Source organism: Patiria miniata, unplaced genomic scaffold (assembly GCF_015706575.1).
Source record: "Patiria miniata isolate m_02_andy unplaced genomic scaffold, ASM1570657v1 HiC_scaffold_28, whole genome shotgun sequence".
Classification (NCBI taxonomy): domain Eukaryota; kingdom Metazoa; phylum Echinodermata; class Asteroidea; order Valvatida; family Asterinidae; genus Patiria; species Patiria miniata.
In genome coordinates, this window is record NW_024037067.1 from 4,794,625 (window position 1) to 4,821,819 (window position 27,195).

Here is a 27,195-nt window from a genome sequence, read left to right on the forward strand (position 1 = left end):
CAGCGATCATGATCACTTGGAGTACACTGGTCGACTGACAAAGACGCATTTTCTTTTATATTGAACCTACCAGAGAAACTGTTCTCCCAACGAGGAGAGCTCTCGATAGCCAGCTCTATCTTTGACCATTTAGGCTTTGTAATTGTATGTGACGTCTGTATATCGCTAGAAGTCTTTGAAAACTTAATACGTTTCAGGAAGGCAGTCAACTTAAGGGAAGGACCCTCGATTTGGGGAGTTTTACGACATTCAGCCGAAATGTGTTATATTCGTTGATCTTTTTTTCTACAAGCCATTTTTGAGAGCTTTCTAAAAACTTATATAAGTCATGTACCGCCTAGTCGTGGTGAAGATGTCCCTGAACAATGACGCCATGGCCTAGAAAAGTTTCGGTAACGTGTTTTGATTTATAGGCCTAATCGTCACACGGTTTTTGTTTTAAAAAAAATATAATCCGAACTGCCGAACCAGCTTACCTAAACATATTACGCCGACGAATATCAAAACAAAAAAAACAAGTAATTTTCATTTGCAATTTGTGTTCTGTTTTATTGTATCAACAGTTTACCAAAATATACCGACATGAAAATAAAATTTAACGCATCACAAAAATGATAATGTAGCTCACAGCCTTACAGAGGTCATGTTATTGGCAATCGAAAAAAAATAATAATTTGGACAACAATGCATTTATGTTGGATCAATGGTTCATTATACTTGAACAAGACTATGAGGTAGTTTTAAAGTACTTTTGAAATAGTAAGGAATAATCGTTAATTAAAAGCTATATGATTACGTCTTCTTGCTTTTAGCTACGGATAACCGTTTTCTATTTACATGTACTTCTGTTTAGGTGCGGTATACATAGGCTTACTGCAAACAACCCAGCATTACATACAGTATTATAAAAGGTTGACTTCACTTTCTACAAAACGTGAATATTGCCAACCATTACATGGCACGTCATAGACATATTGCGTCTACCAATTGTCATTACCATCCAACTTTTTGGATTGTATGGTGACCCTATTTCAGAATACAGAAAATACAAAAAGAAAACTTTTTATTATGCGGATAAAGAAAAATATAACAAGAATAAAAAAAAAATCTGTATAGTTATATAAAAAATGTGAGACGAGACAACTTATTGTTGCCTCTTTAAATCAGTAGATTAATGTATAAACAACTGATGAATCAAACTAAAAATCCAAAAGCTGAAGATTTATTTTCTTTCATGATTTGTCATTTGTTGACAACCGAATCAAAAGAAACTGTTGTGCATAGCATAGAAAGTAAGGCTGAACACTCCCAACAAAAAGTTTACCTATACCTAAGTACTACCTCCTTAACAACAAAACACTCCATTTTCCCCCATAAAGAATGTCATGATATGACGAACTCCAAACACCTAGAACATTTGTACAAAAATATAGGGAAGTAGCACAGAAAGTTGCGTGACATTTGACAAACGCCTTTTGGAACATCCAATCATGCTTTTCATAGAAATTTATTTTAAAAATGACCCCAAATAAGTTTGGCTAAAGGTGGGGACATACAAGAAGAACAACACTCTAAATCAAGTATCAAATGAACAAAAAGTATGAAATGTTTCGCTTAGGAATGACAAAGTGATGACCAACAAATCGTCACAAGAAAACACATGACTCCTTTGCCACATTCCCATTTACACCTTTTTAACTTCCAAAATGAGTACATAATCATAAAAAAAGGAGTATAGGTGGGATGAAAAATGACTTTTTAAGCCCCAATAATATAACTCCATTAATATCCATTAAAATCAAACATTAACTCCAAGAGTCAATTCTTTTACATTTTCTCCAATACCATATAAAAAATGTAAGAAAGAATCATATCAGTGGTCTGTATCAGTGTGTTCTCACTAGTTTCCATTGTATTCTTTAGCGTATTTATTTTTAGGGGGCTCATTTTGCAGATCGATGCACTTGGGTCCGTGGATGACACCTTCGGGGAAGCATCGCCAGGGATCGTTGGTTGCGTGGCGCCAGTCACAGACTGCCGTCTGCATGGCTTCCAAGGTGGACTTGTGGGCAGCATCATACGCCAGGTTGACCTTCTCCAAGGGGTCATTGGTAACGTCGTACAGCTCCCATTCAGGTCGATAGTAGTACTGGTCCAGGGTCTTATACCACTTGGTGGGCTTGCCAGCTGCCGTGTTGTTCAGGATGTCGATGAAAGTCGGGCACGCGGCCAGGTCTTGCGCGATGGGGTACGGGGCCCGGTAGTTCATATTGTGGATCAGTCGGTACTGCCGGTCCCGCATGACCCGCATGGGGTAGTACATGGTCACCTCGTGGAAGTTGTGGCTCGAGAAGATGTGATCCCAGCCAGTTGGCTCGGCTGAAGTGATGGGAAGCATGGACTTGCCCGTTAGGGTGACTTTCTTGCCCTCGAGGACATAGTCCGGGTAGGATACCCCGAACCAGTCCAGAACTGTGGGCACAATGTCAGTAGTGCTGGTTATGGCCTCGCTGTATTGGCCCCAGCGTTGCTTGACGTAAGGGTTGGAGACCATCATGGGCTCCCCCATGCCTGGCTCGTACAGGTTGGTCTTGGCGTTGGGGAAGGGGATGCCGTTATCGGCCGTGTAGATGATGAGGGTGTCGTTGAGGTGGCCGAAAGCTTGCAACTCCTTCAAAAGCATGCCGACACCTGTGCATTCAAAGATAATATAGAGAGTCACAAACACTGGTTAGAAATAAAGCAGAAACTACCTTTACATGCATTAACAATGGCTTGGAAGAAAGGCTTGCCAAAGGGTAAAATGTGAGTTTAAATTCCGACACGCACCCAATTCAAACTTCAAAGTAATTCCATGGAATGTTGACTGTATGCATCAATAATTTGAAGATCTGACATTAAAAGCAAATACCATGCAGCTAAGCTGCATGACATTTGGGTTACTAAACGTTACGAAAATGGACCAGGAACACGGAAAATGGGCCACGAAGATGGCTTGATGGATGAATTTGTGGAGTTTTTGAGCCAGTTTTAGAAAACTCAGTGCTCCACAATTACAGTTAAATGGATGTATACCAAGCAGTGACGGATGCATTTGTGGATGTTGTTTGGGAGGAACAAAGTCAGAACAAATGCAATACCTGCATCCATCCTGCTGATTGAGGTATACTGTGCCGCAATATCCGTTCTTGTCGCCAGGGTATCTGGCAGATACGGAGGCACAATCACATCAGATGGTTCATATTGAGCCGGCTTCCAATCCGTGATGTCCCCCATCCCCGGCTGGCCGTTGCCAAAGCGTTCCGCAAATTGCCCATATTTTGGTATGTCAGTCGGGCCTGCCCGATGAGGGTCTTTAAACCCAATGTAGAGCAGAAAAGGCCTGATAAAAAAAAGCATTTAGAGGGAATCGTAAGTATAAGAGAAGGGCTAGATACCTTGGTCCATGCGACTGATGGAAGTGTACTGTGCGGCGATATCCATGCGTGTCGCTGGTGTGTCAGGTAGGTACGGAGGCACAACGACCTCCTCTGGTTTATAGAACAAAGGATGCCAGTCAGGGATGACACCCATGCCTGGAGCACCGGTGCCCCATTTGTCACAGAACAGTCCCAGCTTCCCGCCACAGCGGTGGGGGTCATTGAAGCCTACATAGAGCATGAAGGGCCTGGTGGAGGAATGGGACACATTTTAACCAGTGGTGCTTTGCAGGCTCAGACTCTGGAGTTAACAGACTGATCCACTTAGCCCTGCCCCACGACTCGCTGTTCTGCTCTAAGTTGTCAAAGCAGATATCTATAGGAGCAGAATTTTTGCACAGGTCATGTTGACTGCGTGGTTACTTTCCTCGCCTTCCACCGGGTTCGGTGGATTGGGTTTTCAGTCCCTTCCTGGTTCCGTGGGTGTCCCCCAGAATATTCTCCTGGGGTTTTCCCCCCACCTCTAAAACTGTAATTTCTTCTCACTGTCTTCTCTCTATACCAGATTCTTCAGGATTTCGTGCAACAGTGTCTGGGACACTTTTGAAGAATCCTTGGTTTCATTGCCAGAAATTAAATTAAATTAAAACTGTGGTCAAAATAGCACATGGTAGGAAGCGATTGTACTTTTACAGTAAATGCAAAATATTAAAGACTACAAGCAGATATAAAAGCAGACTTCACCAAGCCCTCACGTTAGGAGTCCTCTCGATGATAATCCATGGAAGCCACTGCTAGAATTAGCCCTACTGCTCACACAACAGAGCACCCAGAAAATTGCTGACCGAAATGCAACTGGCCTATTGGGATATTTTCCTTCCAATTTTTTTTGAATTATCACTGAGATGACTCCAGATTACAACAGTTCCTTAGGGCCTGTCTCTATTCACATCAGGGACAAGTTCCGAACAAGTTCAAGACATTGTATCGGGTATAAGTTGCAGGATTCTGAACAACTTCCCCGCAATCTTCCCGCAATGAAGTTATCAGTATTGGTGAGTCAAGCAGTTGCTGATTATAATTTCCCCAGCACATTTCTGGGACAAAGATGTTCTTCGGGACAAAGTGAATGATTCTAGCCGCAACTTGTCTGGAACTCGTCCCGTATGTGAATCGAGACGGGCCATTTACTTGGTTGTGTTTGTGCTCAAAAAGGTCTGCACAAACTCCTTCATACGAGTGATGTTGCGGGCACACTGCAGCATGGGGTTGTTGAACTCTGTCTCTTCGTAGTCAAACTTGTAGACTTCGGCAGGAGCCACATGCTTCTTGCCTATGATCGCTGTAAAAAAACAGAAGACAGTGGAAAGATTTCGACATAATGGCAATTGCTCCTACATGCATGTAGGTACTATATTCATCTGCTTGCGGTATGTCTTCAACCTTAATTTCATTGTACCAAAACACAAACAAAGTGCTCAATTTCAGAAATGTAATCTCTTGCCACTTTGGGCATTCATGGAAATTGAATTACTTGGTAAAAAAAAAGGGTAAAGATCCCATAGCCATTACTGGCCGTAGGGGCAGTGGGATGTTAGAGGTCCACTGTGTCTTGGGCGCGGCATTAGTCCGAAAATTTGGGACTCTCAATACTGTGTATGAGAGTCCCAAAACTTAAGGTATCCATATCATGCAAAAGTTTGTGCTGCATAATAAAACCAGTGTGAATCAAATTTGCAAGCTTCTTACTCACTACAGTTTCCTCAATAATCCCCAAAACTTCTGCCTCGCAAAGTTGCTGTTGTGAGCATTGCATCACCAAAAATTCAGCTTTTAATTCTAATTTTGCAGAGAGTTAGCGAAATCCAAACGTGAGACATCACATTGATGTGTACTGCAATGCATTGTGCAAAAAAACTCCCTAGCTAGAACATTTTCATCTTGTAGATAAAGCAGCGCCCTCTTGTTGATCTGAGTGAATGTAGAATATTTCATTTTTTAACAGAGGGCGCTGTGTTCATTTGGCTATCAATTAAAAAACAAGTAAGCTGCAGGGCACTTCCTACACCTACCCAGAATACATTGGGAATCACACACCCATTTCCAGAGCATGGAGATTGACATGGATGGTTTTTGAACTGCCAAAAACTTGCCTTAAAATTGGATTTAAGGTCTCAAATTTCGCAGATGACATGCTTGCAACTTTATCATTTTCATGTATGTGTTCTGTGGGCATTAATTAGCCTAATGGTGAGTAAAAAAACGTCAGTAGTAATTTTGCACGTTTTTATGCACTCACGGTCCCAGTCTGGCGCGGCATATGAGTGGCGGGGCCCAGTCCTCTCCTCTCCCCATCTTACCTTCCCTGAACGAATCAGGTACCCATTTTACTGTTGGGCCGTCACAGAGTGTTTTCCAGTTTTTGGTCCGAATGGGATTCGAACCGCCAACCTTCCACTCCGTAGCTCCACGCTCTAACTGCTCGGCTACGAGGCCCCTCTAATTACTTGGATTCATGCCAATTATTAAATGTAGTTTCACACTTCTGACCAGCAAATAAAAAAAAATGAATCATGCCAGCCAACCCCATACAAACCTGTCTTTATTCCTGCCGGTTTCAGTATGACCGGCAGGGTCTGAACAGCGTCAAAAGAGCGGAAGTGATGGACCGTGTGCTCCAGGCCGTACATGCCATTCTGGTGCTGGGGCAGGCCCGTCAGGATGGCCGACCGGCTAGGCGAGCAGCTACTGACCGAGGTGTAGGCGTGGCGGATGACGACGCTGCTCTGCGCCAACTGGTCGATGTTGGGCGTCTTGCAGACGCTGTTGTTGTAGACTTGGGTCTCGAAGCCTGCATCATCAGCTACAAAAAAGCATTAACCCAAGTTAACAGGTTGGTTTTAGGCCAAGTAAAAAAATGAACAAGTTTCTCGTCCCCGCCTGCTTCCTTTTTTTTCAGCCCACTTCCCTTTTATAAAAAAAAATACATTTTTACTACATTTTTACTACGGAACTGGAAGTTCAAAATATGGCAGAAAAAGTGACAGCTCCCGCTTTGAACACAAAAGTATCAGCAAAAGAATCGAGAAAATTGGAAGAATCCATCTTGGAAAATCCGTGATCTTGGGAAAAAAAGGGCCCACCTCCTCCCTTTAAAAAAAAAAGCCTGGACAAGGAACTATTTTGTTACTATTTTTTATTTGGCCTTATTCAAGTCAATCACAGGTCAAGCCCTTGAAACACTTCGCTGTATCATGGAGTGTCCGTGACAGTCTGTGTATTTTCATTGGAGGTAGGAAAAGAACTCCTCAAAAAAGAATCAAACCTGCTGTACACTCAGTCACTCACCTATGATAACCAGAGCATTCTTCTTAGGGGGACTTGCCGATACGTGCGCAAGTAACAGACAAACTACACCAAGTACTAACATTGCCATTTTGCTTCTTCTGCTATGCTTTTTGCCCAAACCTGTACCTGTGCATGTCAGGTCAAGGCCACTTTGAGTTTGAGCTTTGTCCGGTTTTATCACGCGACCTTCTTCACAAAATATATAATGAGCTTTCCAAAACATTGACCTGCACTAGTCGACAAAGAGCCAAAAAATATGTACTTTGTCAACAAAGTGATTTAAAACTTTTCAGAATACATGAAAGCACTGCCATGGATTGAGGGACTTAAATTAACAGAAATGTCCATATCGATTTAAGCAGCTGAGGGAAATAAACTGAGGTTTCGCAAGTTAAATGTATGAGTGCCGATTAAGGACCCGAGCGGGACTGAAACAAGTTTAGGAATCTTCAAAAACATGGCGGCGTCCACGGTCGTGTCTGATGTGATGGGAAAAGTCACTTTTCTGCATAAGGTACTGGCCCATTCGGTTCATTATTTCCGTAATAAAAACAGAGAGAATGAAAATAGCCTTTTTTCTCTCAGTGTACACAGTGGCAATCTTGACAACTCAAGATTCATTGCCAAAAACTACTTTAAAAAGTAACGTTAAAATAAAACTAACTGTATTTGGGACATTAGAAAATAATGTGAGGGCGCTGTTCATGCGGTGACCCTTTTTTCTGAATAGAAATTTGTGTGTGATTTATTTATAAACTTTTGAATTTTTTTGCACATTCATAGTTTCATACTGTTTATATTCCAATATCGGGTTTTTTTTTAAATCATGATTGCTGTCTGTGTTGGCTATACTAGGCCTAGGCTATTTATTTAAAATAAGCATGAATATTAAACTTAAAGACACAGATTTTGAGGAAATTTGAGTTTTCCTGCTTTTACTTTTTAGAAATTTTCAATCATATTTTGTAAAGAATGTAGTATAGCTTGGTGTCATGGGTTTTCGAGTGGATAACATGATAATCAATACATGAGGGAAACAGAAACTAAATGATTTTTTTTAAAACCGTTTGTTTGAACTATGAAAGATAGAAATTTTCAAGTTGATGATTATATTACTAAGGGATCACTAGGTGGCCTGGAGGCCCCTACTTAATTTTTTCCATGACTCCCACAGACTTCATCCTTTTCCCTTTGATTATTGAAGTTTTAAAAATGAGGGAATTACTGTGAGCCTTTCAAAGCTTGTTAATGATATGTACTTCTTTGTTGCAGTTTCCCACGATAATAAAGGCAACATCAGATGACGACACACCTACGCCTGGCTACCTTTATCAAGAAATAGCAGGTGATTTTTTAAGTTCAGACTGTTGAACATCACCCGTAGCTGTTGGCTTTGTTCGTACATCGAAACCCAGTAAAAAAATGCCAAACATTTGTCATTAGCATGTTATCTTATTTATTATAATTTTTCCTGGCAGTGGAAAGAATTCCTGAAAGTCCACAATGTAGTTCACAAGCCTGAAGAAACCTGTTTTGGGAGAAATCAGTGACCATACCAGGGCGGATCCAGGACTTTTTGCAGGGGGGGGGGTTCATTGGCAAAAATTTGAAATGTACACAGGGTTTTTTTCTCCAGACACTTGGCCTACGAAAATCAATAATGTGCACATTATTACCAGTATAAAGTGTCAGAGCAGGGGGGGGGGAGGGGTTTTGCATTTTCTTTCATGAATTTCTATGGAAATATTTTTTTTTGACAGAGTTGGGGGGAATTTGCCCCCCCCCCCCCCCCGGATCCGCGTCTGCCATTTTTTCATATTTGTGTGACCAAAAAACCAAAAAAATATTTAGAAAAAGCCGACAGAATCAGGCAGGCTGGCAGGGACTGAAAAACTAATCCGTATTGCGGCCTGAGTGGGTTTCGAACCTAGGTCACAGAAAAGGAAGGCTAGGAAAGTACCGCTTCCATTGCTGATCTTGCATAGGTTGGGTCTAGAATAGTCTATGGTACCTCTATCAGAATCCAGCTGTTCCGCCCAACTATGGCGTCATCCCAAATATAGTTGGGAAAATGCCCAACTACAGTTAGGATCATCCCAGCTATAGTTGAGGCAATCCCAACAATAGTCCGGACTGTCTCAACTGTAGTTGGGACCATTGCCTCAGTTGGGACGTAACAGCCTTAACAGGGTTGAAACATTCTACTAAATTGAGCGTTTTGTTTTGGTTGTCCATTGCAAACAGATCTTACCTATGTCTCCAGCAGTTACTGCAAGTCGTTACTGGACGTTCTTGTGGACAGACTGGACAAGTCATCTCACCACATTAAGTTCAAGGTAAATATTCACAGCAGGAATATAACACCAGCTTATTCATTGGATGCCATTATACTGAAAACCACTGAAAGCCCGGTTCATACTCGGCGCGAAAGCGAACGCGAATTTGTGACGTCATGGCAAGTATTCGCGCTGCGAATTCGTAAAAGTTGAACATATTTCAACTCAAGCGAATTTCGCAGCGAATGCTTCGTGACGTCGTATTCGCTTCGCATTCGCATTCGCGTGAAGTATGAACCAGGCTTTAGGCTAAAATGTTTGTAAAACCCCTTCTGTGACCTCATGTAATTATTCTTACCATTGCACTCATAAGCATTCATTATTTGTATAAAATGACAGATATTCCTAACATGCTAACCCTCTTTTGTTTTATGCTTACAGGTGTTACGAGTGATGAAATTTGTTGTGGAGAATGGCAGTGAGGAGTTTCACCATAGTCTGTTGAGGCGGTCCACGGGAATTCAACTTGCTACTAGTGAGTGTACTACTATTGCTAGAATCATTTTTTCAACAGAATCTTTCAGTATTTAAGTTGTCATTCATTAAAAAGTATGTCTCACATAAATGACAGTGGTTCACTGATCAGACATTGGACCAGTTTCCCAAACTGTGATCGTTTTTTTTTTTTTTTTTTTTTTTTAAGTTTTCTCTGTTTTGAACTTTTTAAAGTGAACACTCAAAGAACTGCTGCATAATGTTCCTACTTCTTGTTTTTTTTCGTTTTTTTTCACCCCAACAGAATTTAGCGGACCACCAGACCCCCTGCATGGCAATGCTCCATACGTTGCAGTCAGAACCGCAGCAAAGGTGAGAACAAAAAGTGTATGACTGTATCGTTGGTTTCTCCTTTTTTCCCCATAAATTCCTTGAACAACAATCCCTGAATAATAAGGAAAACGGAATGTGCAGAATACGTCACTATTTATTGCTGATAATGGAATTAAGGAATCCTCGAGGAGTGCCCATGGCACTGGAGATCGGAAGCCTAAAGCAAATTGTGGAGAGAAGAAAGATCACGCGCCGATGAGGCCCATTAGGCCGGCATTTATCTCTAGTTTCCTTGGCATGAAAAGACTGAGAATATTTCTATTCCCCCTGGATGGAAGGCCAGACCACGGCAGGTTGCCAAATGCCGGTTCCGATTTGTCCTCCTGGGTGGAGAGAGGCAAGTGGGGCGAAGTGGTTTGCCCAAGGACACAACATATGACCAGCAGTTGGATTCGAACCCCTGACCCTCTGATCATGAGTCACGAACCCTAACCACTAGGCCACACTCCCCAACAACGTGGAAGCATTTTCCATTGCATCCCCCTACAACTCAGTGAATCATCCTCAGCTCAGTACTCTCTCTTCCTTATCAGGAGCTCTCTGAAGTATTATTTGACACGGAGAGATCCAAGAACAAAGAGCCGAGCCACAACAAAGAGGCGACAGTGGGCAGAGGACTGGGGACAAGTCGAAGCGGAGGCAGCATGGAAGGATTTGGCAACACCGGGGTACCCGTACATAAACAGAGTAAGTCCAGAAGCATTGTCATTTTTGCCAGCTGATTTAGGAGAGTGTTTGTTTTTTTCAAGGGTTCTTTTGGATATTTTCAGCTTGGATGTAGTCGAGTCCGTCACAAGTCCGGTCGAAAGTAAATCACAAGTCCACTCACAAATAACAGTGGATTAGCAGAAAAAATAGGAATGCCTTTGTCAAAGCTTATTTGAATAGCTTGTGAGTTGAATTGAGACTGGAGGACTTGTGATAGACATGCAGGGACTTGTGACGGAATTGACTACATCCCTGGAGAGAATCACTAACTGGTTAGAAAATTTGATCACAGTGAACAAATTCTTTAAAAAAAAATTTTGTTTTGAAATTTGCTACGCTTTTTGTATTTTTGTGTAGGAAAAAAAATTATCCGACAATTTTTTCAAGCAAAAAGTTTTAAAAGCCACACATTTTTTTAAAATTTCAATAAAACAGTAACAACAGTTATATTGTCTGAAATTGTAAAGAAATTCATAAGTATTACAACAACTGAATATTTTGTCATCTTTTCTCATTCTTCTCTCACTTGCCTGAGCGTTTTGCCCTATTATTATCATTGCCTGCAAGTGCTGACCAGAATGGAGGATGAGCGTATAAGATAGCTCCAGAATGAAACTGAAAGTTAGTGTTCACTCGTACTTATAAACGTGATTATTACACAACTGTTCAATCAGAATAGTTGCTTGCATGTGTCGAAAATGTTGACCCCACAAAACTGATTAGAAAAATCCTCATGACTTTCAACCACAGAATCTTTGGGGGACACCATTAAAGAGGGTTTCCGCCAGCTCACGGACTCCTTCCGGGAATCGCCGGCAACGTCGACGCAAAGCGGTCCGCAGAGTGACTACCGCCCTCTAGGAGACTTAGAGTCCGACCGCGGTTCATCGTCTTCGTTCTCGTTCCTGTCCAGAAGGCAAAGGACCTCCTCGGGGGCGGAGTCTGCGGCTAGACAGGGGGAGTACAAACCCGTGGTTGTTGATGATCGTGAAGGGGAATCGCCGAGGGTCCAAAGCTGCCAGCCCAGCAATCGAGATGTCAGGAGGGTCACTTCCGGTAAAAAAACCCAAAATCTGACATTTTCAAAGTTGAACAATATTTTTGCATTTTTGGGACAAAAGCTCAACGTTTTTAAAAATAGCATAAAGGGTTTTGGAATTATGGCTAATTAATTATTCATGTTTACAAATGGTAATTCTGCTCTGTGTACAAGATGTATATGGGAAAATTCAGTCTTCACGGTGCATAACGTCGGAAAAATGTTCGCTACGCGGCAACCCCTGGTCCAATTTTTATGTTTTTGGTATCAAAAGATGCACAAGGCTCGAGGCTAAAAAGTCATAACAGCTCGGGTCGCGAAAAAATTTTTTTAAGGCTATCGCGGAGAAAGTTGAGGGGGGGGGGCGGATTTCGCCCCCCAGCCCTTTTAGGGTTAACAAAGGTGCTCTCCTCCAAGTACCTCCCATTGTTGTGATTAATACAGTTAATTATATTTCACCCCTGCCTTCTTATAGCGCACAAGCAAGGCAAGCCAGGAGGGGGCTGGGAAGACAGTTCCGGAGGGCGTGGCAGCAATGCATCCAACAGCGATGGACAGCACAGTGGTGGCAGCACCGATCTCTCAGAGAGGTTAAACTTAAAATACATGTGTATCTAAAACGTATGATAATATAACAGTTTTCAGATGGGTTTAAAAACATTTGTTTGAATTGAAGGTACCCATTATTTAGATGTGAATTTTTTTTTTATATTTTAGGTCATGGAGAAATTTGCTTAAGGGAAAACTCACCCTAAAAATGATTATTGGAGTATGTTTTTGTATTTTTTTAATTGTAGATTGGAATCAGTGTCCGTGGAGGATGTCTCCATGGAAACCAAGTTGGTGGAGGACTTTGCGACCGCCTCCGATTGCAAACCGACTCCGTCAAGGGACGCACTGGCTCAGTTTGTCAAACGGTGAGCTTAGTGTCGAAAGATGAGTTTTTGGAAAGAAAAATAACTTTTGTAAGGGCCCTTCTCAATTCATATCCAGGACAAGTTCCGGACAAGTCGCGGGTAGAATCATTCACTTTGTCCGGAAGAAGCTCTGCATTTGTCCCGGACATGTTCAGGGGAAATTTCATCAGCAACTGCTTGACTCACCAATACTGATCACTTCATCGCGGGAAGATTGCAGGGAAGTTGTTCAGAATCCTGCCGCGATACAGTGTCCGCAACTTGTACGGAATTCGTCCCAGATATGAATTGAGACGGGCCCCAGTTTGCATTGTAGCATTGCAGTTTGCATTTGGTGGCCTACACCTTAACGCATAATCAAGTTCCATCTATTTTTTGTTGACATAAGAATGCAACGTGAACTTTGATTTTCTGTATTCGCTGTTGCAGTTGTTCAACTCTTAATTGTGAGAAGGTGACAGAATTATTAGGTTTGGAGCTACAGTCTTCTTCGGTTCCTGTTCAGATGGTATGTTTTGCATCTCCTTTTTTTTGGTTCATATTCTCCATCCATCGACCATTGTGTGTCCCATTTGTATGATGGTAGAGTGGCCTGCCAAGGGGAAATATTGTGTGTGGGAAGATCACCGAAAATGATGACAGAAAACCAATTTTTAGTCAATTAAATGTAATATACCACTTTTGCAAACATCAAAAAAAAATGCTGCCAAATTATTATGAAATACCTTACTTGATTGCAAGTGAATAACAGTTTCAAGCATGTGAAATCATTGCACCTGGTGTGCTGTCATTTTCAAGGAAAGTGGAATTTTTGTATCAATTTCTAACGATGGTCGGCCGACTCACCCTAAGACTGAAGTATAAATTTGCTATAAGACTGGCATGTTAGCCAACACCAATTTTTTATCAGGAAATGCCAAGAAATACCTCAAACGTTTTTAATTGTAATGCGATTGCTAACAATTATTTTTCAAAATGCTGACTGTTTAAAGTAATTCTGATTGCTCGAAAGAATCAAAATCCATTCAAATAAAACCTGGTGTGCTGTCATTTTCAAGGAAAGTGGAATTTTGTATCAATTTCTAACGATGGTCGGCCGACTCACCCTAAGACTGAAGTATAAATTTGCTATAAGACTGGCATGTTAGCCAACACCAATTTTTTATCAGGAAATGCCAAGAAATACCTCAAACGTTTTTAATTGTAATGCGATTGCTAACAATTATTTTTCAAAATGCTGACTGTTTAAAGTAATTCTGATTGCTCGAAAGAATCAAAATCCATTCAAATAAAACTAAGATCATAAAAGTTTGCCAGTAATCAGATCCAGTTTCCTTCCTTTTTGAATATTTTTTTTGCAGAGATGCTTGTGTGCCCTGGAAGCCATGATGCGAGAAGACATAGCCTCACCTGAGCATCTGCTTGGTTTCATCCCAAATGCTCTGAAGAAATTGCAGGTTGAAACCACAGACAGGTTGCTACAGGCCAAAGCATCGAAGGTAGGTTATGCGTCTGGGTCTGTCACGTGTCATCACAACTTCGTCACAAGTCCTCACAAGTCCATCACATGTCCATCGCAAGTCCATCACAGGTCCTAACAAGTTAATCACAAGTCAATCACAAGTCCATCATAAGTCCTCACAAGCTAGTCCATCACAAGTCCATCACTAGTCCTTACAGGTCCATCACAAGTCCTCACAAGTCCTCACAAGATCCTCACAAGTTCATCACAAGTCCTCGCAATTCCATCACAAGCCCATCACTGTTCCATCAAAAGTCCATCACAAGTCCTCACATGTCCTCACAAGATCCTCACAAGTTCATCACAAGTCCTCGCAATTCCATCACAAGTCCATCACATGACTTCACAAGTTCATCACAAGTCCATCACATGTCCTCACAAGTTAATCACAAGTCAATCACAAGTCCATCCCAGGTCCATCGCAAGTCCTCACAAGTCCACCATAAGTCCTCCCAAGCTAGTCCATCACAAGTCCATCACTAGTCCTTACAGGTCCATCACAAGTCCTCACAAGTCCTCGCAAGTCCATCATAAGTCCATCCCAGGTCCACCGCAAGTCCTCACAAGTCCATCATAAGTCTTCACAAGCTAGTCCATCACAAGTCCATCACTAGTCCTTACAGGTCCATCACAAGTCCTCACAAGATCCTCACAAGTCCATCACAAGTCCTCGCAATTCGATCACAAGTCCATCACAGTTCCATCAAAAGTCCTCACAAGTCCATCACAAGTCCCCACAGGTCCATCACAAGTTCATGACCAGTCCAAAGACATTTCTTTGTTATATTTCATCGTTACTTGTGACTGGACTTGTGAATGACTAGTGAATGACTTGAATTACTCTGCGCCAGAATCAAAATCTTTGGATTGACTCCATGGAAGTAGGAATCATGAATCTTTTCCTTTTTTCAAACCCTCTGTTATACTTAATCCAAGTTTCCTAAAAGTTAATTACAGGCGGTGCCCAACATTTAAGAAGAGAGTCTTTCGCTATCAGGAGTTTAACGATCTGCTAATGCTAGGAAATAAAAGACTCAGGAGAACTTTTAACAGCTTGTGATACATCACATTACTTTTTCTTAGTGGGAACAAGTTCTTTTGTATATTCAGATCAACTGACGAGTCAGTTCCCTTTATTTCTATTCGTAGATTTTAAGGCAGTTGGAGAGAACACATGAAGAGGCCACCGCATCCAAGATTTCCAAGGCTGCAGATGACTCAACAAGCAATAAGAATAAAGATCCCATTTTCGGTATACTACAAACGGACAACTCAAATAACCCACAGACGACAGGAACGAAAGGTCCACAAAGTTCCATTTCAAATACCAAGGATTCTGGACATGTGCCATCTCACAAAGATGATGTGTTGCTGTTTAATTCAGTGGATACCACCCCCAGTGTTTCCAAAAGTTCAGGGTCACTGTTTGCTGGCATGGAGGTGGGGTCAGCGCCAAAACTGGAAGAGCCTGAATCGCAACCCATCTATCAACTGGACAGGATATCAAAACATGAAACACATGAAGTTAGAAATAACAAGAGTGGGGTCATAGGCAAAGGAGATGCCCAACTTTTTGATGGCTTGCTAGACTTGTCGTCCACAGACCAGCCCACCCTGGCTCCTGACTTGGATGCCAACACACAGAGGTACTTCAACAAGAACTCTTCTTCTCTTTCTAAGGAGAGCTCCGATTCTCTCCTTCAATTTGATGATACCGAGACTCAAAAGCTGAAAAGTCCCAATACGGAAGAAGCAGATCATTCCAGTAACGGTAGAGCTTTGATAACAGAAAGCAGACATGTCACGATTGAAACAAGGGTGTTGAGTCCTAAGCTTGAAGGCACACAGTCGTCGACAAAGCCGAGCAAACCAGACGCCATCATGTCGCGTAGTGCCAACTTCCAGGATCTCATTGCCACAACAGGAATTGCCGTGAACGGAGGAAACGCCAAGAAAGCCGGGCCCGGTCCTGTTGGGAAATCGTCCGCCAATGAGCCCACCCAAACCAGCATTGTGCAAACACAGACGGCCGCTCCGAATCTGAACCGGGACCAGATTTCCACCTTGTACCCCCAGCTGGCCGGGGTGGCACTCAGCGGCTCGTCGGCCGTGCCTCTGAAACTCAGCCAGAGGCCGCCGGAGGGAAACTTTGCTTTCGTTTCTCCGAGGGAGGAAGGGAAGGAGAACTCTCACAGACCCGGCAGCTTTGATTTTGTCAAGGATGCTATGTTGGCCAGCAAGAAGTGATGTGGTATTAGTGTACACGTCAGTCTTGCCAATTAATTTCAGGCTTTCAAGTATTTCTTCTTTTCCTACTTTTTCCTAGTTTTTTTTCACCTTGCTCATTCTTTTCCTAGTTTTTTTTCTTGAACTTCCTACTTTTTTGTCTCACAACTCCGAAAAATGAAATTTCATTGAATATTTTTCATAAGTGTTACACAGTCATATGTAAATCACACAATGAAGGGCTTGGGCGCAGGAGTACTGCAACTGTACGTCCAAGAGCTTAATTGAGGATGGAGCACACGTGTTGTGAGTACAGAACATGCCAAATGAGACTTATGATGCTGTGCATGGGTAGAGTATCAACGAAAACTACTCCTGAAAGCATGCAAAAGTCCTGCTTTTATCCTATTTTGTCCACCAAAGTCCTACTTTTGACCGTTTTTTTGGGTTATCCCTTGGGCAAGGCACTTTGTCACTCTTTGCTTCTCTCCACCCAGGAGTAAATGGGTACCTGTGAGGGCAGAGATGGTTATGTGATTGATTTAGTTTGCTTGCGCCTAACAGGCAGCATCGAGCTGTATACTCCCCAGGGAGCTGAGATGGTATTTGGAATGCTTAATTGGCCCAATGATCAGGGGTAATAATAATACTGTAAGCGCTGTAATTTAGTTTACTAATAAGGGCGTTCTTAAATGCCAATTATTATTATTATTTGATCCTACTGTTCTCCTACCTTTTCACCTGGGTCTGCTTCAAAGCCTGTTCTTTTAAAATCCTCATTTTGTTTTTGATTGCATGGAAAAAAAAATTTTGATTTTTTTTTTTAAACCAAGTCTTTCGTTGATGGTGTTGCAGTTGTTGGCGACACAAAACCTGCTTTCAAGCAGTGTCGTGGGATATTGTCCACGACCATTTGTAGGCATTTTCCAATGGATACAAAGTTAAAATGCATTTATATGTACATAGAAATATGTTTTTATATGTGCATTCAATTATTGATATGTACATTCAAAGTTTGCATTTAATGTTTCAATCCAGATAGATGTACATGTATATTTTTAACCCAACATAGGAAGACGCTGCTCGAAATGAAAGCCAGCATGCAAACAAATTCTTCAATTCCAAACAAAATAATTTATTACAATTCTTTCATGCTTGTCTGAACATTGTTGGAAACATCGTATTTGTCAAACAAAAACTTGGTATGGACATTGAACATAGTTTTACCAAGATATTGCAAACTTGGCAAACAAAATGGTTATCATAGGCTTGAATAAGATCCTGTCATAGTGGCGTTGTGTGTGCTCAAAATGCGGTTAACTTCAAAGACTTCATTGTACCAAACAGAAGCTAAACAATGTATATTCAATGACATGAATAACCTGAAATATTAATTTGTACCCAGTTTTATCTAATACAAAGTTTACAGCTAACCAAAGTTGATGAAAATACCTGTTGTGGTTGTTATTTTTTTGTTCATCACGTGCATTAATTCCTATGAGGGAGACTACCCTGTGTCTGACAAGATGACATGAGAAACTTTTAATAAGTTGTGAAACTGTTTATTGAATATAATGGATCGTTTTATTTCCAGATGAATGGAGTGAGTGTCAATCTAGAAATGTGATGATAATTGATAGAAATTTAACACAAAACTGTAAATTTTCCACTGTCTACAATTTTGTTTCTGTTCGTTTATAATTTTCAATTTTTCATGCAGATCGCTGACCATCACAAAATCTAGGCCAAAATTGCTAAAATGTTTCTGTGATAATTTCTTTCAAAGCTGAACTTTCCTGGAACTAGTAACAAACCTCGGTGCTCTCTAAGAATTAAAAAAAAAATCAGAATTTCAAACAGAATCTGTATGAACACTAATGCAAACCAAACTTAAAGATAATTTTTTTCAGAATTCTCAAATCTTTAGATCTTTGCTTCAAGATGTGTTCAGAAGACGCACATGTTGATCCACAGCACTTCATTCACACACTGCATAGAGGTCACCGGTGAATCGGCTACCAGTGATGCTTCCTGAGACGATGGTGCTCTGATAAAAAAAAAATTAAAAATTAAAAAACATTTAAAAATCTGTAACATCAAGAATTACAAAGCAATTACTATCACATCCATTCAAAAACAAAGTTGATCTGCCATTCTTGCAAACTCGGAGGCAATTTGAAGACATTGTTAGTTTGCTTTTAGAAAATTGAGTCATTGTTTCGTGATACGACAATCTGAAATTTCAATGCTAGGAATGACTGAAACGGGCAACAGGCTGTACACAGTGGTCAAGACGCAAACAGTGTGCAAGCTGTATCATTCTGATCTCTTCGTAAACACAGCATGTGCAACTACGATAGCAATGGAGCGTGCAAGTTGACCTGAAAAACCTGCACGATTTTACGGGAATATGTATCGGAGCACCATGTATTGGATCTACATGTATGTGTGCAAATGTCCCATTTTTGTTGCATTTATTTTGTCAAGATCCTAAAAATGAAACAAGCTTCACAGAAGTGAAGTTTGATTAGAATTCTACCCAGCCGTGTTACGGCACGGAGGGATTACGTGCCCTCCCTGCCGTCAAAGGTGACACCCACCCTGAAGAAATATCATTCCAGTAGGGTTCCCACCTACATATATTCATAGGAAATGTGTTCACGAGACACCACACTTAAAAATCTGAAGGCTCACTGCCTCGCGTGGTCACGGAGTGATGTAGTTCAAGGTGAGGTAGAATCATGGTTCAGGTACATGTATTTCATTTTGTCTGAGCAGTTTGCCTAATCTGAATGCCGCGGAGGAAGGACCAGTGCATCTCCATACTTACTCTCGCCTTTGAATCGCCAAATGTAGCTGACAAAGATGCAAGCGAACACAAAGTGGCTAACTGGGGCCACGCCCGTCTTCCTCACGTTGACATACTTGTTGAAGTACCGGTCTTTGCCTGTAAATAAAAGGGTGGTAGTCAGAGGGGGAAAAAACTGTGAGCTTCTTTATTTCACAATATGTCCAACCATTTGCACAGCTCTGCAAGTAGAGATGTAGAATAAAACATGACCAATCTGGTGGAGTTTTTTCATCACTGGCTTTCTCCGCAACTTAGTTGCAGGAAAAGCCTTTGTTTTTGTTCTGATTTTTTTTTTTTTTTTTTTGCTTTTCTGCAAAATTGCGGAAAAGCCTTTATATTTGTTATACTTTTTCTTTCTTTTTCTTCTAGGTCTTCTATCCCGAATCCCATACACTTTGTACACATTTTGTTCTTCCCACCACTTTGGGCATTTAACAAACGTAAGCTCTAGTTTTTTCTCTTGTTTTTCATCTTTCTGTCATGGGGACGAATCCCACCCTACTAAAAAAGATATCACAGGTTACAAAGTTACAAGCCACAATGTTAAGTGATTTGCTACTGACTGGTTGTTGCCAGCTTATTCTTGCTTATACTATAGACATGTAGGGATATGCTCTATGAAAATGAACTATAAAGGTCCAGCCCATTAAACCTTGGCTGGACTAGACTGGAACTTCTCCCCATTGGTGTGATCTCTGTTCTTCCTCATACAATACAAGCAACTACTTTTTCACAAAAGTCGCCTCTGTTCATACAAAGGAATATTTTCTGTTGCACTACTGCTTGGCCTGGACTTCACAAAATAGTCAGCACAGGTTCAAAAATAGTGCGTAAATTAGAACACATTACATCACCAGTTGTTATCAGTCTTTCAAAACTGCCTAACCCTTTATCTTATTTTGCCACAGTTATGAAAATGCATGGGTTCCATTGAATGCAAAAGTTGATGAAGTAATGTGCAATGTCGCCCTGACAAATAAATTCAACAGCAGGATTTTTTGCACTGTTTGGAATTTAACAAAACTACTTTTTTTCAAAAACAAAATCTTTGATAAGAATGCCAAAAAAATTGACAAGTTTTCACAAAATCACATGTAATTCCACTGTTTTTCACCAGTGCCTAACAAGCTGACTTCAGTCTAAACTCTAGCAGAAGGATGAAGTATGTTTAACCCTAACTCCCTAGGCCTTTTTGCTAGGATGTAGCCTCAATCCTGCAAAATCCTCAAATTGGCCTCATGGAAAAATAGCATATAGCCTCAATCCTGCAAATTCCTCCATTATTTCTTGAATATGGTCCGTGGAAGGGTGACCACCGCCTGAATCCTGCAAAATCCTGCGGCAGTGACTGTCAATATGTTGAGGCTTGGCCAGTGACATCCTGGAGCAGTGCGGAGAATTTCAAGCATAATCCAGGCCTATATTTATGCATGGCTGAGCAAAAACAACACAAGGTTCGGCCCAAGACCTTGACAAAGTGCACCCTACAAAATTAGCAACGCACTTTTGCCATGTAACCTCAACCCTCCAAATTCCTCCACTTTGGCAAAGAGGATTTTGAAGGATTCAGGGCGGTGAGGGTTAAAGAGGAGTGATTGAGTATACATGTATACCTCGGATTATGGCGCGTCCAATGGAGGCTGGAGAGAAGTTACATGAAGCCAGCCAGCGTGGCAGCTGGCCAACTTTAACATCACTCAGTCTCAACTCAGCTACAGCTGTAATGAAAACAATTCAGAAAGAAAATGTGATGTCATCTTTGACGTATTCATCATGTGCATGCAACTGTATAAAACTAGCCATAAAAAAATAGGACATTCCAAGACTTCAGGAGACTTTGTACAGTGTTTTCCAATTTTTCTGCTGAAAGTGAAAGTTGAATGTCTATACTAGATTTTAAATTATACATGTATATGAGCCAATCAGAGATAGCCTGCCATGAAAAAAAACGTATATAAGGCTGAGTAAAAAAAAAAAGTTTCTTGTCCCGGCTTTTTGAAAAAACGAACGAGGTGGCCCTCTTTTTTTCAAGATGGCTAATTTTCGCAGATGGATTATTCCTAGCCCGACTGCGTCTGGCCGTACAGTACTATCGCAAGCTCTGTAGTACGGCCAGACGCTGAATGCTTCCCAAAAGACTGAATTTTTTTGGCCGCTGATGTAGCGATTTTGCTACATCTTTTGATCGAGTTTATCTTTTCATCCAGGACAAAAATTTCCACAGTTAAGGTTCTTAGTCGTAGAGCAACTCATACCTTTTCGAAAAAAACGTTCTTTGGTCTCAATATTTTCATCCATCTGGCCAAAAGACGACTTTCAGTCATCATCTTCCACAAATATCGTCCCGAAAATGCTCCCCCATGCGATTTCAAAATGGCGGCCGCGCTATAACTCATGAATATGCATGAAAAGTCTGTGACGTATGACCTCGAGTTTTTGGACGTGCGTGCGGCGGCGCCGTACGTACATGTACGTACATGTACATTACTTGTAGAAAACAGCCCAGTATGCGTGTATATGCACACGTACGTCCGCGCGGCGGTGTGCATGCACGTACTGGGCTGTTGCCTACAAGTAATGTACATGTACATATGTACGTACGGCGCCGCCGCACGCACGTCCAAAAAACACGAGGTCATACGTCACAGACTTTCATGCATATTCATGAGTTACGGCGCGGCCGCCATTTTGAAATCGCATGGGGGAGCATTTTCGGGACGATATTTGTGGAAGATGATTACTGAAAGTCGTCTTTTGGCCAGATGGATGAAAATATTGAGACCAAAGAACGTTTTTTCGAAAAGGTATGAGTTGCTCTACGACTAAGAACCTTAACTGTGGAAATTTTTGTCCTGGATGAAAAGATAATCTCGATCAAAAGATGTAGCAAAATCGCTACATCAGCGGCCAAAAAAATTCAGTCTTTTTGGAAGCATTCAGCGTCTGGCCGTACTACAGAGCTTGCGATAGTACTGTACGGCCAGACGCAGTCGGGCTAGATTATTCCATTATCTTGCCTCTTTGTTGGAAATTAGAAACTGGTTTATTTTTTACTCGGCCTAAAGTTAATGTCAAACTAAATCAGAAAATATCCACTTGCATGACTCGACTTGAGAATGAGAGTTGAGTCGCACTCACATTCAATTCATTGACATTGATTGTGGGCTGATGAGCCAAAGACTAGGCAAAGTCAATGTAAATTTCAAAACATGTTCAATTCTGTTTTGTGCATGGTTGGTCTCGTTCTGAGTTAGGCCAAGACAGGGTGAATTTGAGTTTACTCAAAATCAACAGAATTGATTTGGGACCGAGTTGACCATGTACACTTTAGATGTGACCAACACCCCGACGTCTCCATTAATTCACCATAGCAAATATTACATCTCATTTGGGGGTATCTGGCTAATTTGCGATGGCCCTCGGAAAAATCTCAAGTTTCAAAGGGTATTAAATCGCACTAATACAATTAACAAAATCAATTGTCTTCCATCACTTCAATTAATTCAGTGTTAAGTATCATTTAAATTTAGTTTCATATGCGATTATCTACTAAAAGACAGGTTTTGGGAGGGTTTTTCACACCTACAACTGTGAAACTTACCGGTCTTGTCCGCCATGATGGAATCGAAGCGTATGAATATTAAGTTCTACTTAACAATCAAATAAAATATTCTTTTGCGATTAACGGAGTATTAATCACATGTGTTATTTGCAAATTATTGAATTTCAATATTTTTTAAAGTAAAAGTTCCATAGAATTATCATTTAATATGAATTAAATGTGTACTATTTTTTTTAGCACACGAATACTCTGCGGGAAAAAAATCAAACAGCGCCATCTATTAATTTCTTCACGCAGTTATTGCGCCCTCTGTTGGTGTACGTACGTGTGTGAATGTGACTTGTTCATTTATTAACGTGTAGAATGGTCTGTGCTACGAGAATGACGTATTATGCGGTTCAACTACACGTTGACAATCTACAAGTAGTAGACGTCTGCAACAAAAGTGAGAAATCCCCTTTCGCAAAACAGGACAGAAAATATCATGTTTCCTGCAAAGTTTCTGCATTATTGTCCGATGCAAGAATTTCTGTAAATGAGCCAACGGTCGTCCAGCCGTAACCTAGGACGTCTGGACAAAAGAGGTCAAGGTTCCAGCGGCTCTGACAACAAAACAGCAGGGAGGTCCGACCGTGGTTCGAGCGCGGTCGACGGCTCCCAAAATGGCCGTCCGCCCGCTCGTACTCGCAGGCGGGATTATGAGGATGGACGACCCGGGAAGCACTCACAAAAAACCGATGGCAAACAGACCAACTCAAAGAGTAACTCTGGTAATTATTTATGCTTAAATTCGGGTTATTTTAATTGTAATTTGTTGGTTTGTAGCCTATATAAATTGTTATGATTTTCATATTTTTGTTAAAATGAAAATTATAATTACAACACCAATTCTGTTATGTTTTCAATTAAGTTTTGGCATTCTCAAACACTGTAGTGAGAGTCTAACATTTGTGGACTTAAAGTACTACAGCTTCCAGATGTTTGAAATAGAGACTAGGGTTTCAGATGTTTGAATGCAGTATTTTAATGCTACTTTTATTCACCTAGGAGTATGTAGAACCTTGATGATAACTGAAGGAAGTCATACATTCTGAGAAACGAGCATGCAGTAACTAACAACACACGTTTGTTCTGTTCCCATTTGAAATCTTTACTTTCCTTATTTATAGGCAGGAGGCTATTTTCCGACAACTCACAGCTTTCAAGTTTGGTCAGCAGGGCACTGCATGATGATGACCGAGACCGACGGATCACTGCGCTGAGGAACCTCAAAGAATACATACTGAGAAACGATCATGCTAAGGTCAGCACAGAGCCTTGTCAGTTTAAAATCACTAAAGAGAAAATGTTCAGTAGATGTCTCTCATAGGACAATTTCTTCGTAGGAAAATTAGTACTGCGTAATCATTGCCCTCAGGTGTGTGTGCAGGCAATGGACAAGCATTACATTCATTGTGTGGACTTCCGAACAAAAGATGTCCACATAAACCAGGTAGCAGCGACGTTGTGCGGACTTGCCCACGTCCACACAAGGTTTTCCCCTCTCTGGAAAACAGGTTTAGAGGCATTTTTGGTTTAGGTTTGTGCATGGCAAAATGAAGTGAAAAACACTAAAGGGGATCATAGAAAAAAATTTGGGTTGAAAGAGTTTTCACAGTTTAAGAAAAATGAGTTTTTTTCACTGGTTTTTCTTAACTACACGAAAACAAAGGAATGTCCACACTAGATATGTAAAGCAAACATGTATGTGCGCGCAGTGTGCATGCAGTGTGCAAAATTTCTTTGAAATGCGGCGCATGTCACAAAACTTTGAACGCCCAAAATGCCGATGCACGTGACAATCTGTAGGAAGTGACGTCATTTGAAAGAGACCTGTTGTTAAATTTAAGTGATTGACAGAATTTGAATTTGCACAGAAATATGTCATGCCTGTCTAGCTTACCCATCAAATTACATAAATTCTGTTGTAACATGTCCCCATTTGTTTCTTTGACATGTATGTATTGAGTGGGTTATTCTGTGGTATTCATTGCTCATGTACAGGAGGTGCAAAGACAAGCAGACAACCTTTTACTGGTTCTTTATGATGCCATCAACGAAAGGTGCGTCACGTCATGAAGTTTTTGCTTTTGATTTCGTCATCAAATTCTTGTCATTTTGTTGCCATTGTTTATAAGATTATAAATCACATCTGTATTCTGATGCCTCATTTGTTGAATATATTTTCTTGAATAATTGTCTTTTTTGTTCTCTCAAGGATCAACAACGACATCCGCTTGGAGATTGTATTCTGCATTGCTTCAGTGGGCACTCAAATGGGACTAGACCTAAGAAGGTAGACTGTCATTAATTGTTCTTAGATTGTGTTCTAATTCTTTTTAATTTAAAAATGGAACAAAGGAGTGTCATGGCCTAGCGGTTAAGAGCACCGAACTCATGCTCTGGTGTTTCAGAGGCAACAGTGGCGTGGGTTCGAGCCCGGGCCCGGACACTTGTGCCCTTAAGCAAGGCACTTAACCATTATTGCTTCATCTTCCGGATGGGACGTTAAGCCGGAGGTCCCGTGTGTTGTATAAGGACTAACGCACATAAAAGAACCCAGTAATACTTATCACTAAGAGAAGATGTTTGCCCCGGTGTTTCTGGCCTCCTAGTTATACTCCCTTGTGGAAGTCCTTAGGAGAAGAACCAACCAAGTAACCAAGTACCAAAGGAATTGATTGGAGCAGGGTTTGAACCTGCGAACTCTGGATTGCTGCACCAACTGAGCTGTCCAGCCCTATGTTGACGGTTCCCCATTTCTATCATGTCTTTGTTTAAGGGGCGCTAGTCAGACGCCACAAACCAGTATATGCCGTGTAGCCAGGGATCACGCCCAAAGTCACGATGCTAGCAACATTAGCAATGCTGCAAACGGGGATCACTCAGAGAGGAAAGGGCTTTTTGCTACAAATTTATGCAAAGCAGTGTATATGAGATAATTTTTATACAATGCCATGTATATTTTTTGTAGACTAGACACGTGGCCATTTTGGACCAATGAAATGACAGTATCCAAGAAACGATATAAAAAAATTACACAGTGCCCGAGTAATATAAAAATTGTGCCATTTCAGTGTCTTTACCAAATATCAGGAACATCCTGGTTTTTCTATGAGGTGTCAAGTTTTCAAAAATCATTTCGTGGACTTTTTAATGTTCATTAAGTGGTATGTTGTTTTGTACAAATGTTTGTTTTGATTATATTCAGGTTTTTTCAATGGCTCTGTGGTAAGATTCAAGCTGCATCATCTGATGAGATCAAATCCCTTCTCTTGTTGGCGATAGTACAGGTACATTTTCAGACGATGTCATTAAGAATAATTTAACGTTTATTAATCTTTTCACATTGTTAAAACTAGAAATCATAAATTGCTCGTTGATATTTTAAAAATTATGTACTTGAAAACTGTCAGTATACTTGAACCTTGATTTATAGTCTATCAGCCATCCATTAATTCCTTCCCCCTACGGGTCAGGTGCAATGAATTGGGTAAGGTGATTTCTAAACAAAACCTAAAAACAAAAATTAGGCGCACTAATTGCTGGCGTGAGTTGTCCAAATAATGTGATCATCTTTGACTTATCTTTCTCAAAGGTTTTGAAGAACGACGAGAAACAGCAATGCAAGAACCTCATACCATTCATCATGACCAACATACAGACAACACTAGAGAATGCAGATACCCCAGGTAACAAATAAATTCAAATATTTTTACCCTCCTTATTCAGAATAGAAGCATTCTTGTAAATTTATCATGTCTATTTCGTGAAGTAAAATGTCTCCCATCTATATTTGTTTTATACCCAGAGCTGTTGGTTTCATCCGTGAATGCCATTCATTATATATGCCAGCGCAATCCAGGTTCATTCAACGATCACTTCAAGGTAAGGAGAAATGGTTTCAAACTGGTTTTTTTTTTAAAGGGAAGAAACAACATTTGTAAACATCAAAAACCAAAAGGATCAAATTATCACGAAATTCTTTACTGGACTGTTAGGGAATGACAGTCTAAAGCATCCTGTAACATCATGGCTTCTGGTGTGCTGACATTTTAAAGTTAAGTGGTATTTCGTATCAATTTCCAACTCTGGTCGGCCAACCAGCGTTGGGGAAAACTGGCTTTTTATGCCCCGCGGCGAAGCCGAAGGGGCATACTGTTTCCGCCTTGTCCTTCCGTGGGTGGGTGGGTGGGTGGGTGGGTGGGTGGGTGGGTGGGTGTGTGTGTGGGTGGGTGGGTGTGTGGGTGTGTGTGTCCGGACAAATCTTGTCAGCGCGATAACTTGAGAAATACTTAACATATGAACTTCAAATTTGGTTTGTGGATTGTTCTTGGTAATCCTAAGAAGCCTTTCGCATTTGGGGCCAAAAGGCCAAAGGTCAAGTTCACAGTGGCTAA

The 27,195-nt window shown here is 41.0% G+C and overlaps 4 protein-coding genes across 5 annotated transcripts in view; 2 read left to right on the plus strand and 2 right to left on the minus strand.

Moving 5' to 3' along the window:
- Positions 1-522: 522 nt before the first annotated feature.
- Positions 523-7,092, minus strand: LOC119734797 (N-sulphoglucosamine sulphohydrolase-like). Of its 2 annotated transcripts, none has more exons than XM_038208358.1 (5): positions 6,768-7,092; positions 6,016-6,282; positions 4,611-4,761; positions 3,438-3,667; positions 523-2,691 (listed from the first exon to the last, which is right to left on the minus strand). In XM_038208358.1, the coding sequence occupies exons 1-5, from the start codon at positions 6,988-6,990 to the stop codon at positions 1,901-1,903; spliced, it is 1,662 nt and encodes a 553-aa protein (XP_038064286.1). In that variant the 5' UTR covers positions 6,991-7,092; the 3' UTR covers positions 523-1,900. The 2 variants fall into 2 exon arrangements, with proteins under 2 accessions (XP_038064286.1, XP_038064285.1); XM_038208357.1 differs by lacking the exon at positions 3,438-3,667 and adding an exon at positions 3,141-3,382 and having other exon boundaries at positions 6,768-7,090.
- Positions 7,093-7,142: 50 nt separating this feature from the next.
- On the plus strand, positions 7,143-16,465 carry LOC119734798 (AP-4 complex accessory subunit Tepsin-like). The gene is made up of 12 exons (XM_038208359.1): positions 7,143-7,281; positions 8,040-8,112; positions 9,012-9,103; positions 9,485-9,578; positions 9,843-9,910; positions 10,465-10,618; positions 11,390-11,695; positions 12,154-12,268; positions 12,476-12,595; positions 13,025-13,103; positions 13,957-14,094; positions 15,267-16,465. Exons 1-12 carry the CDS (start codon positions 7,225-7,227, stop codon positions 16,362-16,364), a joined length of 2,394 nt encoding a protein of 797 aa, XP_038064287.1. The 5' UTR covers positions 7,143-7,224; the 3' UTR covers positions 16,365-16,465.
- A 989-nt stretch (positions 16,466-17,454) lies between these two features.
- Positions 17,455-22,903, minus strand: LOC119735030 (ATP synthase subunit f, mitochondrial-like). The gene is made up of 4 exons (XM_038208719.1): positions 22,796-22,903; positions 20,808-20,912; positions 19,174-19,290; positions 17,455-18,390 (listed from the first exon to the last, which is right to left on the minus strand). The coding sequence occupies exons 1-4, from the start codon at positions 22,809-22,811 to the stop codon at positions 18,359-18,361; spliced, it is 270 nt and encodes an 89-aa protein (XP_038064647.1). The 5' UTR covers positions 22,812-22,903; the 3' UTR covers positions 17,455-18,358.
- A 224-nt stretch (positions 22,904-23,127) lies between these two features.
- LOC119735031 (serine/threonine-protein kinase SMG1-like) overlaps positions 23,128-27,195 on the plus strand; it is a 56,113-nt gene continuing 52,045 nt past the window's right edge. The window contains exons 1-7 of the mRNA XM_038208720.1: positions 23,128-23,526; positions 23,926-24,059; positions 24,800-24,858; positions 25,014-25,091; positions 26,007-26,088; positions 26,394-26,487; positions 26,607-26,683. Coding sequence (XP_038064648.1) covers positions 23,292-23,526; positions 23,926-24,059; positions 24,800-24,858; positions 25,014-25,091; positions 26,007-26,088; positions 26,394-26,487; positions 26,607-26,683 — 759 coding nt within the window. The 5' untranslated portion in view covers positions 23,128-23,291. The remainder of the gene's footprint in view (positions 23,527-23,925; positions 24,060-24,799; positions 24,859-25,013; positions 25,092-26,006; positions 26,089-26,393; positions 26,488-26,606; positions 26,684-27,195) is intronic.

Excerpts from the sequence above, each read along its gene's own strand:
- LOC119734797 (XM_038208357.1), bottom strand. The coding sequence starts at position 6,990 with ATGTTTTGGAAAGCTCATTATATATTTTGTGAAGAAGGTCGCGTGATA. Across the intron at positions 6,283-6,767 it reads GAATGCTCTGGTTATCATAG|CTGATGATGCAGGCTTCGAG; the intron begins GTGAGTGACTGA and ends GCTTTTTTGTAG. Across the intron at positions 4,762-6,015 it reads ACCGGCAGGAATAAAGACAG|CGATCATAGGCAAGAAGCAT; the intron begins GTTTGTATGGGG and ends GTTTTTTTACAG.
- LOC119735030 (XM_038208719.1), bottom strand. Across the intron at positions 19,291-20,807 it reads TGGACGCGCCATAATCCGAG|GCAAAGACCGGTACTTCAAC; the intron begins GTATACATGTAT and ends TTTTATTTACAG. Across the intron at positions 18,391-19,173 it reads TTGGCGATTCAAAGGCGAGA|AGCACCATCGTCTCAGGAAG; the intron begins GTAAGTATGGAG and ends TTTTTTTATCAG.
- LOC119734798 (XM_038208359.1), top strand. The coding sequence starts at position 7,225 with ATGGCGGCGTCCACGGTCGTGTCTGATGTGATGGGAAAAGTCACTTTT. Across the intron at positions 9,104-9,484 it reads CTCACCACATTAAGTTCAAG|GTGTTACGAGTGATGAAATT; the intron begins GTAAATATTCAC and ends TTATGCTTACAG. Across the intron at positions 14,095-15,266 it reads TACAGGCCAAAGCATCGAAG|ATTTTAAGGCAGTTGGAGAG; the intron begins GTAGGTTATGCG and ends TTCTATTCGTAG.